Below are 19146 nucleotides of genomic sequence, written 5' to 3'. Positions count from 1 at the left end.
TAATGCGATGAATAAATTATCCTGGGTATAAAACCCAAACATCTAGAAGCTATTTATCATTAGCAGAACTGCTGCTAAAGCACATTTCCGTCTCAAATTTCACACTCTGATTATTATATCTAAGGAAAATGTGTTACAACGTAAAACAAAAGCAAGTTTTTTTTCCAATTATTCACAATTATAGCCGTTCTATATTATACCCGAGTAGATGTATAAATAATTGTTTGGCATGATAAATCAAACGAGACCACGTAACGGTAAACCAAAAGCTACATTTGTTTCCCCGTGATTTCCATTTAGAGAGGAAATACTATGTTCATTTTCAGGTCTATATCAATATGTAGTGTCTCTACTTTAAAGAGTCCTCTCCTGCTGATGTTCAGGTGTGTATCAGTATGTAGTGTCTCTACTTTAAAGAGTCCTCTCCTGCTGATGTTCAGGTGTATATCAGTATGTAGTGTGACATGGACAAAAACATATATCACACACAACAGAAAATGGAAGCCCCAACAAATAAAATAGGGCCCCTTCATAGATGATGACGAGGATTTTTCATTTCCTTTTCTCAGAGAACTTCTGGAACGCTGCGTTTTTTGACAAGGAGACATCCTACCTCCACTTCCCGACCTTCCACGGAGAGCTGAGCGCGGATATCGCCTTCCTGTTTAAAACCACCGCCTCCTCCGGTGTGTTCCTGGAGAACCTGGGCATCAAAGACTTCATCCGGATTGAACTGAGCTGTGAGTAAGAGCTGAAGGGCGAGGATTTAATCCGGATTAGAGTGATGTGTCAGTGAAACCTGGGAGTCAAAGTCTTAATCTGGATTGGTGTAAAACCTGGAGGTTAGAGACTTAATCTGTTTCAAAGTATTCTGAAAGGAAAAATTCTTTATTGAAGGTTGAACTGGGCTGTCTTGGCCTTCCTGTCCTGACTTGAACTGTGAATGCTACACAAAGTTTAACAGCTCAGAGAAACCCAGAAGCCTTTTCAAAATGTTTTAAATCTTGCTGCTGGGATTTTACCCAATGTATCCACAAGAGCGTCGATGGATGGTTCAGTTCATCTAAAAATGTATTGCATGAGGTCAAGCTCAGGGCTCTGCAGTCAGGTCTAGTTCTTCCCCACCACACTTTGAAAAAAACGTTTTAATAGAGCGTGCTCTGCAGCTCAAAATCAGGAAAGGGTCTTCCCAAACGGTTGCCACACAAAGCAATAAAGCGTGTGAAAACCCGCTTTTAAACTAAATCTGTCAATATCAATTATTAAATAAGCGATCATTTAATTTAAGTTAAGAAAGAAACATTCATACATCTATATGTGTTATTTATGAAATGTTTAAACTCATCTCTTTGTTACTGTGGTGTGATTTGATTGGATCTCATCTATCATCACACTTTGATTCAAACAATGCTTAATTCTGATGGTGATACCACCTGTTTCCCACTCATCCATTGCCACTCGCCCTATACGGTGGCCCAGCTGGGACATTTTACTGTAGTTTGAATAGCTTAATATAAGGACTGATAGCTACGGAAACAACTGGGCTTTTCAAATAGAAGAAATGCAAACTAATGGGTATAATAAACACTCTTATGCTGCGACGTTAACCTGAACACAGAAATAAAAACATTTCTTTCCACAGAGTTACTTGCTTGAAAATCTGACCACATCTAAAATGCCTGCAGCAACGGGAGACTTTTATTTTCCTCTGCTTCTAGGATGGCTTAGTTTCCAAAAAATGCGAGCGCACATATTAGTCTTCTTTAACTTCACTTGAGCTTTCTGTTTTCATTGCTCGGACGATATTTTCTGTCTCTGCTCTCTGTGTTCTGCTTTCTAGCCGCCGCCTCACTGCATATTATTCAATATGACAGCAGTAACCAAGAGGGTGTTTTATACAGTTTAGGGGTACAACATTGTGGTGCGTATGTGTTATACCTTTACAGGCCTCATTTGTGTGTTTGCATTTAAAACATGGCAGAAACACCTACAGGTCTGTACTCTATGGTTATGCAGCTAGGAGTAATATTTGTGTGAATGGGAAAGCAATCTTCCAGGTATCGGAGCCTGCCTTCTGAAGCTCAATCAGCCCAGTTTATTTTGCTGTGTTGTTTCGTGCTGCATTTGGCATTGGGACTTGAACGGACACTCAGAATCAGATGCAGGGACACTGCTGCTCCAACAGACTCGCTCCTCGGGGAAATCATTGTCAGTGTTGGTTGTTCCCATTCCGAATACTGCTGCTTCCTCTCAGAACAGTTTCTAAATGAAGTTACCCGTGTGATGCTGGGTTATTGTTTCATCTTGTTCTGTGCTCTCGGAGTGATACATCTTCTCCTTGGAAAACACAAAGGATGAGATGTCTTTAGGCAGTGGAGAGCCCAAGTGAATCTGGTCCGTTCCACAACTAAGAAAAACTAATTCAAAGTCTCATTATTATGTGTTACAGTGCTTGTAACTATAAATCCAGAGCTTTTCTCAGCGCTATGTTGTTTGGCTCGCCTTATATGTCTAGTAAGGACTGTCGATTTTTTTGTCTATTCAATATTTATTTATTTTTTGCTGTCTTTTGCAAATGCAATTCCCCATAAGTTTTAGGAGTTCAAGAGCAAAAACATCAGGGCTTGACAAAGTAAGCAAGTTCATGGCACATCAAGGGTTTGCAGTTAGTTTTTTTTTTTGTATATTTTGGTAGTTTGAATGCTGGTGAATTTTTTTTTTAGCTAGCTGCGAGATTACAGCTAAAAAGTTAGAAATAGCCATTTTAACGGCCCGTCCACACAGCGGCGTGCGTTGACGCTTCACCATTCACTTTGAATGGGGCGACGTCACTTTTCGCCGAATTGCATCGTGGGAAGCGACGTGGAGCGTTGTTGGCGTTGCTCGATGCAAAAGTTGAGCAATGTTCAACTTTTGATGCCCTCGGCAGAAGCGTCAGCCAATCGAATCATATGCCAGTACAAGCTCTAGCCAATCAAACCGCTGCTTGTGTGTCAGGGGCGGGAGATTCATGTGATTGGTTGTTGGTCGAGTTTCAGACACGCCCGCCGGCAAGCGTCAACGCACGCCACTGTGTGGACGGGCCATAAGAGAGAGCATTGGTACATGTTATTGATATGGATGAGTCTTCGCCTTTCCTTCCTTTTCATAGGAGCTGTTGTTACATTTTTGTAAAATAACAAAGGATTAATTTTCTCAATTGCTATAACAGATGTGGCAAGACAGAAATTATGAGGGCAAATTGCTTTAAAACAACCTAAATAAATTAACCATATTTCAAGTGGGAAATATCGCCGAGATTTAATGCAGTTCCAGTATTTTTTATAAGTTAATGTTGAAAAACCTCTGCAGAATTAGAGACCAGTATATAAAATTACAAAAATGCTAACATAAGGCAATTCATATATATTTACTTATTACACTATGTCAGTCTGAATCTGAATCTGAGAAAGTGTGAGATTATTTACGAGACGCAAAAACATGTTTCATAATGAGCTTTTCTGAAATGATGTTCAAAGTGTTGTCAATTTGTCTCCAGGATTTTCTCTTTCAACCCTGACCCATAATTCTAATCTGTTCATTCTTCCGTTTGCATTTGTCTTCCCCATGACCGCTATCCTGTCCATGAATCTTACCTTTACCAATCCCTGTCTCATCTGTCTCCCTCTTTCCCTCTTTCCCTCTCTCCCCCTCCATCAGCCTCCACTCGGGTGGTTTTCTCCTTCGACGTCGGTAACGGGCCTCTGGAGGTTCACGTGGAGTCGATGGTGCCGCTGAACGACAACCGGTGGCATCGAGTCCGAGCCGAGAGGAACGTCAAAGAGGCGTCGCTGCGGCTGGACGGACTTCCTGTCGCCACACAGGAAGCTCCGGCTGACGGACACCTCCACCTGCAGCTCAACAGCCAGCTGTTCATAGGTGAGGAGGAGACACAAGGGCCAAACATATATTCATATAACTTTATACAAAATTGGAATCAGCTTGATTGGCCAGGTGTGTGTTCAATTAAAGGAGTTTGACTCAGGTTTCAAATACCTTTGAAATCTCATGTATGAGCTATCATCCCTGTATTTAGATGGGAATAAAACAAACACTGTCCAGTATCAAAGACTCATCTAACAGCATGGTGAGCATTTACTCACACAAAAAAGACCTATATATATAGTAGGGATGTAACGATACCAAAAACTCACGGTACGATAATATCGCGATAACAAGTCCACGGTACGGTATTTATCGCGATATTGAATAATAAAGGGAAGAAAAAAAAAATCATAAATTCTTTTTTTCAATAAAACATTTTTTTACTCGGAAAATGTTTCTTTATTACATAATAAATCTGATTTTTACAGCCTTTTTGTAGGATAGCAGTATTTTAAAGTGTCAAAAACAAAGTGACAGTAACAGACTGGAACAAGAAAACCAGTGTTTTTGTACCTACTGGTACTACCCAACAAAGTAAGCATTTTCTTTATGCCACTGCATCTCACAAATAAACAAGGACATTTAATAATCAGACCCTGCAATAAAATAAATCAAGTTTCACTTTAGTTTTTCAAGTAACTCAACTCAAACTCACTAGTCACTCACTCAGCATCATCAGACAGGTTTTTAGGAATATGAGAATGTCCACATTTCCAGGTATTTATAAGCTGGGGTGTTTGGGCATTTACAATATCCCCTGCTCTGGAAACAACTCTCTCGCTTGGTACTGATGTTGCTGGGACACCAGTGGTCGCGTTAACCGAATATTTTATTTAACAATGACAGAAAAATCCGAAAGCAGTCTGTAATTTTGACAGATTAGAACAAACTCGGAACAGCCCCAACGTTTCCCCGCAGCGAGGCTCTGGTGTTATGCCGTGTTATGCATGCCCTCCAAAAGGAAATGATATAGTTCCCAAACCGTACTTTGCCGTACAGATCAATACATGTCTGGGAGGTTTTGCTTCACGCTGTGCGCGTCCCGCGAGGTGCATGCACACACGGCATAACACCGCCCCCCCCCCCCGTTGACAGTTCACGAGCATGCTCTATCGTGAACTGTTCAGACCCGACGGGTAATAAGGGATTTTGACGGATATTTTACGATCCTGTCTGTCAAAATGACGGACAGCGAAAAAGTCTAACGCCAGGCTTATTGACATGGCGAGATATAAATATATGGTTGGTACTTGTCAATGTCTCTATGTGTGTAAATGTAGCCCTGTAAATACGATGTCCTTTTGTGTTATCTGTTGTTTTATTTTCATGTTGTAACCTACTTGCTGCCATGTTGGACAGGTCTCTCTTGAAAAAGAGATCGATGATCTCAATGGGACCAGCTTGTTAAATAAAGGTTTAAAAAAAAAAAAGTGTTTAAAAAAATATATATTTTAAAAAAAAAAAAATTTTTTAAATCGCGGTAGATTTTGTCAGTCTCACGACGGTATTGGGAAGTTTATTTACCGCGATATTCGGTATATCGTTATATCCCTAATATATAGTTAATACACAATTTAAACGAAATGTGTCAACAGTAAGACAATGGTTCTGAAAAGGAGTGCTGAAATAATGTAAAAGAGGTAGCTGGATATTTCAATATGCAAAGTATGACATAGTTAGGGTTATATTTAACAATTATTTAAAAAAATTGAACCCAAAGTATCGATTAAAAATGATGTTATTGATTTAAATAATGATTGAATTGCTACTTTCTTTTGCTGTGTTTTGGGATCACTATGAAGTCCTTGTCAGCGGTCTGATGCACAGAAATAACGGACTGTAGAATGCAACAATTGACCAATCAGAATTGAGGCTATTCAACAAAGCTTAATAATATATCATTAATTTGTTCAGAGGATAGTGCAGAGAGATTGTTCCTCACACTTTGTGCCGGTGTTTAATGTTCATCAGAGTGACGGCTCTGGAAGGAAGCTGTTTATGTGTCGGATTCTTTGGGTGTAGTTTTCTGCAGCGCCTCTCATGTTGATACGAGTTGATAAGTGTCCAGTTGTGACAGATGTTTCGTCTTTCCTTCTGCAATTTGCCGTTGTGTGACATATTTGTTCATTATGTCTGCATGTGTCATCGATGCTCCAACAGTTCAGGCAGCAGCGCTCTGTGCTGTGCATAACGATGGAGTCATTTGACAGCCAATTAGCATCATGTGTCAGTTTTAATAGAGCTCTGACTTCAAACTAACTTTAACAATTTGTATCATGTGTTTGCACATTGTCATTTGAATAATTCAAATAGGTACTTTCATATAAATACTTGGGTGTAATGATAGCTCTACCATCCTAAAAAGAGCACAGTGAATCAGATGGTGTTTCTCAATGTCGAGGAAGGATGCTCCAGAGCCACTATTTCAAGGATGCTACGTCATCGAGTCCCGCCGAGGGACTGTTCCAATGTCCAGGATCCTTGGAATTCTAGCGAGCCCGGCGTCCTTCGTAGCGAGACATTTCGAAGCTGCAATTGTGTATCCTCCGCGGTCTTAAAATCCCCACAATGCTTTGCACACGGACCAATTTCCAAATCTTTGGCGGAAATCGCGCTCCATTTAAGGGCGGGGCCTCGCATATGACGCACACCTGTTAGCCTGTTAGCCTGTTAGCCTGTTCCACCATTCTTCGTTTTCCGAGGCTAGGAAGGATTCTTGCCTCGCTTCTGAAGTAAGCGACACAGAGGTACATGTGCTACCAAGGAAGCGTCCTCGACATTGAGAAACACCCAGTTTGAATGGGAGAGAAACAGAGAAGGACAAACCCAAAAAGCAGAATAGGGCCTCTTTAATATTTGCTCTTCTGGATGTTTTAAACGGAGCTGCTGCAATGCAACAACAAATTCAAACTAGGAACTGACAACAAAGAATTATTGTAAGGTTAAATCTGTTAACGTTTATTAGACAACAATAGCTTTTAGTTCATTAATTACTGTTGCATGCTAACTGGCTTTCCAGAAGAAAAGTACAATCCTGCTTTTCATATCACAGCCTACAGTCCCCACATGCTAAGCTGTTATTGATTAAAGTGCTGCTAAATACAGAAGATACCAATCCGACATATGTATCCTCTCCCTCCACAGCTAAAGCACCCACCGTGAGGAATCAGTGGCAGGATGCGCATCCTCAGATAAATGCTAAAAATATTCTCTCTTCTTCCACACAGGCTTATCTGGTATTGGCTAAACCCTGCTCTTTTATCAGCAGTATTGGATGTAAAATACGCTGAGGATGCACATCCATTCAACACTGCTTCCACTTCCTCTTTGTACAGATGCCTACCATGTTACTCCTGATAGACCATAATCCACAGACAATACAGTTATCAGGTCTGAGCTCCTAGAGTCCTACTTACTCTAAAATAAGAAACTGTTTAAATCCTAACTTGCTGTTCTGCTATCCGCTGCTCAGCACTTTTGAATATGAAAGTGCCGACTCAACAGCATGAACAATGATCATGTTTAATAAATACAGCATGCATCAGGGAGAATATTATGTTATGGGATTTCCTCCAGTGAAGGTCTTTAAATAATCTGTAATTGAAGCTTATTCTGTAATTAACCACCAGAACGTCCAATAGAAACGTCATCAATACGCAGCTCTGTTTATCTGAACTCTAATCAATACCACACTCTGAAATCTCCATGTAGAGCTAAAGGGGAACAAAATAATGAAAATCCATCATTTCATATAAGGCGTTATCATTGTGCAAATATCATGAATGTCATCTCACATCAGTGAACTCACAGTGAGGGAAAACAAACAAACAGTGATGGGATTGGATGCAGTGAATGGAGGGAAATATTGATTAGAGGAATAATCCACTCTAAGTCACCAGCGTCCGACTATGTTTGTTTACCTCTGAATAACCATAACACCCACTGGACAAGTCTGTGTGTGTTGGGATGGAAATGGTCCAGGATCTGTCTCCAGATTGTTTCTGTAATGGATGTTTGTCGTTCAATTTTCGGACTTATCTGGCTTTTCTGTTTTGAGAGGAGCAGTGACTTGCTTGTTGTCGTTTATTTGTTCTTCATCAGCATTGTTTTTCTGTGACAGCGTCCTCGAGTGAAACACTAAATCCTGAAGGTCTGAAATCCGAAAAACCAGGCACCATTTGGCTTTGAGTGGCCTGGCATGATAATAATTAGGGAGCAGAAACAACACTGGTTTTGTGTGAATATATCAATGTGTAATTTGTTTGCAAATTAAACCTCTTGATGAATATTTACAAACTATCTTAATTATCTCTGCAACAAAATTTAAAAAACTGTACACTGTATCACTCAGTGATCGCTAAATTTGACAACACTTCACTGCAAGCAAGTATAAAACATATTAGTATTTATTATAGTAAAACAAAAATGGTAATACTAGTTCTCGTACTCTTTGTTGAATACAGTTGTGAAGTATAATTAAGTACATTTTCTCAAGTTATACCTAAGTACAACGTTAAAGGTCCCATGTCATGGCCATTTCTACTGATCCATCATTGAGGTCTACTAGAATAGATTTATATTGTTCAATGTTCCAAAATCACATTGGTTTCTCATACAGTATCTCTGTGTAGTATGTGTATTCACTCTCTGTCCTACACGCCTTGTTGGAGCTCCTGCCCCCCCCCCCCCCCCCCCCCTCCCTATGAGCCCACTGTGCTCTGATGTGTGATTATGTGTTACAATGGCATTTGTTAGCAACCAGAAAATGAGACCAGTAATGACAAACAGATGAGAATGCCGCGTGGGGTCTGGGTGCCGTGTTGGCGGGACGTTGCGGGGCTCGCAATACTTTTACGATACTTTTTTCCCTTTGAGGCTCGAGGAGCCGACAGTGTGAGCTGGATTACTGGTGTTGTTTCCTGGTTGCTGCGTGGGGTCTGCGAGACAGCGCGGAACTCAGCCTGAGCACACACATGTGAGTGTGTGGCGAACTGTGAGTGGAGATTAGCCGCGGCTGAGAAAAGATAAGGCTGTGTGTGTGTGTGTGTGTGTGTGTGTGTGTGTGTGTGTGTGTGTGTGTGTGTGTGTGTGTGTGTGTGTGTGTGTGTGTGTGTGTGTGTGTGTGTGTGTGTGTGTGTGTGTGTGTGTGTGTGTGTGTGTGTGTGTGTGTGTGTGTGTGTGTGTGTGTGTGTGTGTGTGTGTGTGTGTGTGTGTGTGTGTGTGTGTGTGCGTGTGTGACCGTGACCGTGACCTAGGTATGGTCACGTCACTATAGGAAGAAACAAATGGAAAAAGAGAAATGTCCAACGAGGCGTTCTGGGGCAGCATAGACAGGTATTTTCTGTGTTAGAGTTTTACTTGCTACAGGGTGTACTTTGAGGGTTTGTGACTCTGCGGACCGTTTACATGCAGTAAAAGCTACATAACACACAAGGGGACGGGTGATAACCAGAAAAGCATGACATGGGACCTTTAAGGTACTCAATCATTTCCACATTCTGCTACATTATACCTTTACTCATCTACCAACCCACTCTTCAGTCTGCGTACAAATAACACGACTTTACAAATTGGAAAATGGGTGCAATAGATACGCTAAAGTCAGATTTTGCGTGTCTATCATACGCCAACTATTCCCATTGAGTTCTGAGTCCGAGTTTTGCGTGCATATGAGACGCAAATGGATACGGTCGGGTCTGAGAAGACCGGAAGCTGTGTGGTCCATAAAAACATGTTATTACTCAATATCAAGCCACGATTATTGATTTAGTTGACTTTTCAGCATAAAGCATTCCCACTAGCAATTTCTTCAGGAATTGCATTCTCTAGTTTTATTTGTAATCGTATAATGTCGGACTTTTTTTGTCGTCTGTGAGGAAAAGAAACGGGGCACGGAACCTCAGAATAAGGAAATCTGTATTTTTTTTAAATACTTTAAATAATTTGTTATTCTTTTCTAAATAACACACTGTTATTTACTCAACAATAACACACAATTATCCTTGTTTTTATTTATTCTTTCAATTCTATAATCATGGGCTTTTTAGCCGTTTCTCAGGAACTGAATTTCAAAATAAAGTCACCGGAAACAGACGCAGGCCTATAAGGGACATTTCGAGCATCATCGCGATACACAACACAAACCCACTGAACCGATTACCCAAGATCCTCAGCTAGAAGCTCGGTGATTGATTGTTTAGCCCCAATGCATGTTGGGATATGGTGTTAATGCGATATGAAATCCGAAAAACATTTAAAAAAAGAAAATAATACTTTATTCCGAGTGTTCTTGCTTTTCTCTTTGGAAGTCATCATATAACGGCATTGTAATACACGGTTCGGTTGTTAAGTAACTTGTTTTCGGTTGTTAAGTTTTCGGTAATTAACTATTTGTAGTAGAGTAATTAATATACTTTATAGAGATCTGCAGATAAATGTTTAGTCTTCTCAAGCACCAACTATCTAATATCTCTCCTGATTGTTGGCACTTGACAATCACCTTTCCCTGAATTTTACTCAGGTGTAACTAAAGTCTGTTTTAAGGGTTGTTTATATTTCACATCATAATCAGAATCTGCAAAGTAACTAAAATAAATGGAGTTGAGTAAAAATACCAGGTTAACCTCTGAATTGTAGTGGAGTAGAATTACAAAGTAAGAATGAGCTGTCATGTGGGTATATACTAATGCTGCCCATTATGGATACAAGCGATTTTCACCCCTTTAGTAATTACATGTTTTAAATGTATACACACCAATGTGTTTCCTATCGCCTAAACCTCCAGGGCTGTTTAATACTGTCAACTTCTAATTTTGGGAAAAACGAAAACGTCTTTTAAAACTTCAATTCCCATTAGAGACGTGCCATAGAGAACATGATGCGAAACACAATAGCCAGCATGTGTAGTTCTGGGGGGCGTTCGAGTCCAGTTTTGAATAGTCTGCTGTGGTTTCGTTCCATTTCACAGAGCTTGACGCTCGGCGTAACCTTGGCGCACTGCCACTCCAACATCCAATCCCAGAGCTTGAAGATTAATCACGGGGTTTGTCAAAGGGACTGTAGTCCCAAACGATAGCTGGGGATTATGGGTAGTGTAGTGTCTTCGGCCATCCTAAACTCAGAATTTTTTTTTCAGATATCATATCATATTAACACCATATCCCAACGTGCATTGCGGCAAAAAAATCCTGAGCTTCAAGCTGAGGATCTTGGGTAATTAGTTTACCGTCTACGTCTGTTTCCGGTGCCCAAGATTATAGAATCAAACGAATAAATAAAAACAAGGATAATTGTGTGTTATTGGTGAGTAAATAACAGCGTGTTATTTAGAAAAGAATAACAAACTAGAAGGAAAAAAAGATTTTAAAAAATACAGATTTCAGTATTCTGAGGCTCTGAGCCCCATTTATTTTCCTCACAGACGGCAAAAAAAGTCAGACATTTTACGATTACAAATAAAATCAATAATCGTGGCTTGATATTGAGTAATAACATGTTTTTATGGACCACACAGCTTCCGGTCTTCTCAGACCCGACCGTATCCATTTGCGTCTCATATGCACGCAAAACTCGGACTCAGAACTCAATGGGAATAGTTGGCGTAAAAACGCAAAATCGGACTTTAGCGTATCTATTGCACGCATTTTCCAATGTGTAAAGTCGTGTCATTTGTACGCAGACTGAAGAGAGTGGGTTGCATCTACATCTCATTTATTTAACTGATTGAATGACTTTACAGACTCAGATTATTTATACGAATTAAGATCCACTTATAAATTAGAATGCATTATGGCTGATTAAACTACCCAAGATTTTATAAAATAGTTGAAATGAAAGTTAATGATATGAATACTACTTCCACCACTGGTTTTGAGCTCATTTGCACGTGTTGACACGATAAGCTAAAATGGTGCTTATGCTAAATATTCCCTGGTTAACATCAACATGTTATTTTTATGATTAACATCTAATGTTAGCAGTTCTCTCACACCATAAACACAGTGTTTTAAATCATGGAACATGGATGTGGACTTGTGTCTTGTTTTAATTTGGCCCCCTGATTGGTTAATGCTCATGTCCATCAAGTACCCTAGTTTGTAACTCAATCTTTTGTAGTTTCTAAACCCGAGTCCCGACATTAGATATTTTCTCTTCCTCCAAAGCAACAGAAGATATAATTTCAGTAACTACACAAACGTTATACAGGTATGTTCACGTAGGAGTTACATGTCTATGTTTGGCACCGGGTGTAGTTGGCTCTGCAGGACGCACATGTCCAACATCTTTCTGTGTTCAGTTTATTCATGAGCACACGCTCCCTCCCCACAGTGTTGTTCAGCATAGTATTGAATGATTATAGTTCAAATTCATGAAGCATCTTCCAACATGCATTGTATTTACGAGTCTTGATTTGTTAAGCAAACTGTTCCATTGTTTGAATTACAAGCCGCTGCGTTGGTTTCTATAAACCATATCTCAATGTACACATTGTATTTATGAGCCATAATCCTGCCTTGGCGCTGAGTCGCATTGTTCTGATTAATATGCCGTGTTATGGCCTCGCATGGATTTATAATCCAAACCATTGTTCATTTTCCACTTCCTTTATTGCTGTTTGTATTGTAAGTGCTTAAAGTCCATACGCAGCCATTTGGAGTGAGCTCAGCGATGAATGCAGAAAATCACTTTCTTTTGTGCAGGTTTATAATTGATTGTTTTGCTTGTTTGGGTAGTTAAGCCTTTGTTTATTTGTGCTGCGGTGTCGTCTGAGTACACAGATTTGATTGCTCTCTGTGTGAGAATGAAGCGCCCCTCCTGTTTGAGGATTTTGAAGTTTCCTTTGATCTCCGCTTCAGGTATTCCTGGAAATGCAGCCGTACCGACGTCAGATTATTCTGTAGTACGTGATGTAAGCTGTAACCTGACACGTCAAACATTAGCTGGTTGTCTGTGTGAGTAAATGTAGTGACATTAATCTCAATCAATCAATGTTTATTTATATAGCCCAATATCACAAATGTTACATTTGTCTCAGTGGACTTCACAGATTGTTCAGAATATCAGTATGACAATACGACACCCTCTGTCCTTAGACCCTCACATCGTACAAGGAAAAACTTCCAGAGAAACCCCACAGTTTAAAGGGGAACACGGGAGAAACCTCAGGGAGAGCAACAGAGGAGGGATCCCTCTCCCAGGACGGACAGACGTGCAATAGATGCCGTGTGTAAATCAAAAAGATAATACATTTGCAACATAGGTAGACCAAATGTTTGGAAATGCATGTGTGTATAATAATCTCAGTTTAGCTGTTTAAATGTCGAGGTTTAAACATCACCAATTAGTTGAAAATGGAAGCACTATTTCATCTCAGAGGTTTGGAAAGCTTGCAGCTGTCTGAACATTTTCCAACAAGCCACGAGTTGTTTTTATTCCAAAGAATAGGCTATCACATGTATATGTTATATTTGTTGCAATGTCCTTGCGTTTAGCACCCTTGTCTGTCATTCTTCTGGTTGTTCAAGGCGTTTTCTTATTTCTTTGAGAATAAATATCTAAAGAATATATTAAATACACAAAAAAATGGCGATCATGTTTGAACCAAGACTTAAATGATTTGTGAACATGAATGTTCAAAAAGATTGAGTTCCACGTCTAACTTTATCTCACGGTTTAAGCATTGTCCATAAAATAATGATGTGGTCCAAAAGGATTGAGAAGACAGTATAGATACTTTTTTTTAAAGGTATGCATCCTTCCTTCAAAGTGTCTTTTTGAACTTCACCAATCCTTCCTATCCTACAGTAGACATCATGTGGAAATAGTGTTATATTATTTAAACTGCTTGATGCACAGATGTGTGCTGCGTCAGCAAAGCTCACACTGTACACACTGTGTCTTTGAAGATGTGTCTGATCTCCGTATCACACACATCTCACATCTCCTCTTATACTGTTTTATCTGCCATATTTTATTATTTCATGTTGAGACTCGCACTTCTTATCCGAGCTTTGGCTGTTCTGTCAGAGGTGTGTTTGAATCTCACACATCGCCCCTGACTTTAAGATTCATTATTTATATGTCTTGCTCGCCAAGCATGATGTAGAGGCGTGTGCATGCTACACTTTGATGATAACTGATATGAATTGTTTCCCACTCTCATGTGCAGATTTCACGCTGAGACATTAGAGGTTGTGCTGTTTTGATACGATGTCTTGAGGGTGGAGTCTTTCTGTGTTTGAACTCTTTGATGCCCACGCCTTTACTTTACTTCCTGGAAGCATTAAGTCTCCATTTGATGTGCAGAGAGCGTAATCCTGGTAGCTGAAGAACAGCGGGGTGTGTGGTTAAACCCTCACCCCTCTGATAGCCTCTCTGTTACAAGAGTTTGTTCTCTAATGATCTTTCCTTGCCACTGTTGTGTTGCTTTGATCAGACGTGGTGTTCCTCAGGGATCTGACTTTGATCCCTGCTCATATTACAACTGCCATGTTACCCTTTACGAAGCAAATTGTTTCTCCCTGTTGTTGCTATAGAGATGCAAAGGAGTTCTCTCAAAAGTCTTCAATATTTTTCTCTATTAAGATTTGCATTACATTTTTCACATTTTATACATAAATGCAGAACAAACATATACAGGCAGCAGACCCGCCACTCCCCCCCCCCCCCCGGCACCCCAATTATTCTTTTTGTGAAATTGTTATATTCTTATACTTCAAAATGTGATAGGGACCAGCCTGTAGGACGAATTTACATTTTGTTTATTGGTGGTTAGTTTCTCCCGCTGAAGACATATACAAATGTTTTGCCCCCTAACAAAAAACGAAATCAATCAATTATAAAGCAAGCAAAATACCAGGTAAAAACATACACATAATATACAGAGATATACAAATACAAGTAATTAATAATATATATACAGGGTGTCCGCGGGGTCTTAAAAAGTATTAAAAGTTGATAAATCAAATTAGCGTAAATTAGGGCTATTAAAAAGTATTAAAGGGCATTTCCCAAGGTGTTACGTTTTGTAGCTTGTTTCCAATAAGTATATAAATTGTCCAAAGAGGTTGTATTCTACAGTCTGCCTGAATGTAATCATTGCGTAGGTGTGTAGTGTGATTCTGTGTAGTTTATTTATGGCATCCCGTTGGATTTGACGTCATCTGAACAGGACATCGCACGCTCACTGCTTGATAGCGCGCGAAGGTCCATTTACGCCGGTTGTTAAACAACATCGTTATGGGGAAATGCAAGTCTGCGTCCAAATGGTTGGAAGATGAGGAGGAAGGACAATCAATACTGTATATCGTCAATGTGAGGTAAAGTGTGTCGCCAAGGTAACCGGTTAGAACTCAAAGTGGCGATGAGGTCTTAAAATGTTTGGAAAGGGTCTTAAAAAAGGTCTTAAAAGGTCTTACATCTGACTTCAGGATTCCTGCATATAACCTGCAAATACATCATATAAACGCATACTGTACACATATACAAATATACTTCCTGTCCCTCCCTAGGACAGTGTCCCTTTGATATAGGCCAAGAAGATGTGCCACACTCCATTAGATTTGCTTACATTATTTACCCTGGCGATCATCATTTCAAAGGCTGCAGTCTCTGTCATGAGTTTAAGCCATTCTGTAAACTCTGGCTTACAGTGTGTGGGCTCCTGCGCAGAATAAGCCTGGCAGCTACAATAAAACCTGTAAGTCCTGCTTTAGTCAGGCCTGGTGGCACACGAGACTTGTCCCCCAGCGAACAGAGCTGTGGTGATTCTGGTATAGGTTTTCTGAGCCACCCTTCAACGTTTTTTAATACCACCTTCCAAAAAGGCAGTACCCTTGGGCAATCCCATAGAGCATGAAGAAATGTGCCCATTTCTCTATTACATTTCTGAAAAAGTCTTCAATATTAATAATATAAAACATTCCTACAATATAACAGTAGATGTGGCATACTTCCAAGGCTGTAGAGAAGGATGAAATATCAAGACATCTGACGTCTAAATAAGAAATGTCAACGATACAAGCGTACAGTATATAGAACCAAAACCTAAGGAAAGAATCAACTATGAGTCCAGTAGAGAGTTAAAGTCAGCAACGTATAACCACCTAGCTCAAAATGATCTTCTGTGGGTTCTAAAGTCTAGTTTAAGCTAACATTTGCACTTTGTAGAAATCCCCATGACATGAGAAGTGTATCCTTTGCCTGGAGGTATTAACCGTCCTTATTATACTCTTTACATTTTCAGTGGAGGGTGTCTCAATGATATTCAGTCCCACCGGTGAGGCTAAATGTTTCCTTTGGGTTACCCGAATTAAGATGTAAATTGTATTTGAAAAGTAAAAAGATGCTCTTGTGTTCTCTTCTTGTGGCGCCACCTACTGCTTATCTCAATAAACCCACCCCCTTTGTTTCACTGAATACCGTGTATTAAATAGACCCTCCAGAAAAACGCGGGCTAAAATCCTTGATTATGCGATTAAACATGCAGGGTTTTTATGTGATTTTATGCGGTGAAATTGCGGGAAGTTGCGAAATATGCTAAATATGCGGGGGAAAAGAATAAACGTTAACGTTAAACCCCTTTACTATTCAATTAAACACATTCAATGTTTATTGTAGCCCTAAAAAGGGTTTTGGAGGTTGATGCCTCGGTGAATGTGAGTTGAATGGCTTTCTTGTTCGCAGCAGCAGGAAGCATTTTCGAATGTTTGAATGAATCAAAGTGGGTCCCCACCGTCGATTTTCTCTTATGCTCCAACACACAGTTGCACGGGGTGCAGAATAGTTTCCCCCCACTTTTTGCCCGGTCTTTAGTAGAAATGTTCGTCGGTAAATTAGATGGATTAGATTTTTTTTATCTTGGTGTTTTCTCTATCGTGTGAGCTCCACACGTTCACTCTATACAGTGTTGTTTACATTCTGTGATGCGCGAGCTGATGACGTCAACACGAGTTAACTTTTTTTTTTCTCAACTTTGTGTGGAAAAATGCGGGGATTATGCGGCCTTTTAAATATCTGCGCCATTTTGCTGATTATGCGGTAAATTCTGCGATCGCAGAATCGCGTTTTTCTGGAGGGTCTAATTAAAATGGCATGACAAACAATCCACTAATAACCACATTACAATGCTAGACACAAATATACTTTTATTACATTTCCTTTAGATAGTGTTCCACGATATCCGGGTAAAATGTGTCCTGCGTTTGGACGGTGAAACCTGGCTAGTGTGTTACTAGTAGAGGAACTAAGGCCCTTAAAAGTTGAGGTTCCCCTACCAAAAATAGTGAAGGGGGCCGTGTTGGTCTTATCCCATGTACCTCTGAAAATAATGATCAGAATGTCACAACATTTGGACTAGATGTTCACAGAAAGGCAAAACATACAATAAAGCAAATATAATATCAATACCTTTTACCATCTTTGTAATATTAACACTTAAATACATGAATCATAGGCAGAAATGTTATTTATAAAACCATCCGTTTCATAAACTAGTCATATTAAAGTAATAAAAAACATGGTTGTGCTTTGCTCTAGCTCGGGTAGGGGTATCTCGACAACTAAAGCCTTTTTGGGGGGGTTGTTCCTCTACTCATACCCCTATAAATGATTATTCAAAATTGGAAATTCAAAGAAAGATAATTCTGTATTCTAGTCATTTAAAGTTTCCTGGATCTTAATACCTACATTTTGAACAATGACTTTCGGTAGACTTAACGAGGATGAAATATAATACTTTTCATTGTGTTGTGTCGGAGGAAATGTTCGGGCAAGTTTTATATCCTGCGTTTCTTTGCTGGTTCAATAATTCATTTGAGTCAGAGAAAGATAGAGGGGGCCTGGAGGAGAGTCTAGCAGGGATTTATTGGTGTAAAAAGCTGCTGCTGCTGAACAATAGCAAGTTGTCAGCTTCAGACTCTGAGAGCAAAGAGCTGCCAAGTCTGTGCTCTGAACACAATAAGACTTTCTTTGTGATCCTTGCAGAAGTGGGAGCTTGTCTGAAGTAAGCAAACAAAATGTGACCGTGTTCAGGGAGAGATGTTGAATGCAGACTTTGATCTGTTCTTGCTGAAGTATTAAACACTAAAGTGAGCATATGCTGCATCATCCAGCGGCGTCAGACAGACGGACAGCTGATGAAACTTTTGTCCCCGATTCAGTTTTCCACCTTGTTGCCTCATTGCTGTTTCATCGTCGTGTCACTTCACGAGAAGAGAGTTGACAGCGTGGAGCTTCTGGGGGAGCAGAGGCGAGGGGGGGGATCTGCTGTAGATGACAGGAGGAGGAGAAATGAAGAACTAAAGAGAGAGGAAACAGACTGACCTGTCAACACTCAGAGAAATGAATGAAAGGCCGGGACAAAGAGGACAGACACTGGGGATTTGTTCTCCCAGTGCTAGCTTTGGTTCCTATACGCCATGACACTGATTGCTGATGATATGATGATGTCACATTTTAGACATTTGATATCTCCACATATCGGGCGACACTGCTCTGTGTGAATGGGTGAACGACATGTAGTTTGTAAAGCGCTTTGAGGGGTCTTAAAGACTGGATGAAGCGCTATATAAGTCCAGTCCATTTACCGTTTATATGATATGAGTGCTCAGGCTGCCCTTGTGAACCCTGATTCTTCTATCAGCTGAACGTGGGTGGGATCAGACACGATGTTTGGTTGAATGATGGACAGCTCCCAGATGTTTTGGAGGATGGATGGATGTTTATTCAGTGTGTTTCTGTGTTTCTCAGGAGGTACAGCGTCCAGGCAGAAGGGCTTCCGGGGTTGTATCCGCTCCCTGCAGCTGAACGGCGTCCCCCTGGACCTGGAGGAGCGGGCGGAGATCACCCCCGGGGTCCGGCCCGGCTGCCCGGGTCACTGCAGCAGCTACGGCTCGCTCTGCCAGAACCAGGGCCGCTGTGTGGAGAGAGCCAGCGGCTTCCACTGCGACTGCGACCTGTCGGCGCACACTGGAGCCTTCTGCCACACAGGTACTCATATGTGTCAGGGTTCTTACGGTCATTAAAAACCTGGACGAGTCATGGAAATTCAAAATGCAAATTCTAGGCCCTGGAAAAGTTATGGAAAACAATATTTCTCCCAAGGTTTTGGAAAAGTCATGGAAATGTAACTAAAGTTGCATCAAATATAATTTAAATTGCATCTAATCGCCAAAATAGTAATACTATAATGATAATAAATATTGTATAGTAATGAAATGTAAA

General features: G+C 40.3%; 1 protein-coding gene across 2 annotated transcripts in view; it reads left to right on the top strand.

Annotated features, from left to right (window-relative positions):
- Positions 1-19146, top strand: part of LOC307020883 (contactin-associated protein-like 4) — a 181190-nt gene that overhangs the window by 142734 nt on the left and 19310 nt on the right. For both annotated transcript variants that reach the window (XM_079652567.1, XM_079652566.1), the window contains exons 16-18: positions 570-740; positions 3700-3918; positions 18673-18912. In XM_079652567.1, the coding sequence (XP_079508693.1) occupies positions 570-740; positions 3700-3918; positions 18673-18912 (630 nt within the window). The remainder of the gene's footprint in view (positions 1-569; positions 741-3699; positions 3919-18672; positions 18913-19146) is intronic.

The sequence above is a fragment of the Notothenia rossii genome (genome assembly GCF_949606895.1).
Source record: "Notothenia rossii genome assembly, chromosome: 9".
NCBI classification, from domain to species: Eukaryota; Metazoa; Chordata; class Actinopteri; order Perciformes; family Nototheniidae; genus Notothenia; species Notothenia rossii.
This window is presented reverse-complemented; position numbering and strand designations above follow the sequence as displayed.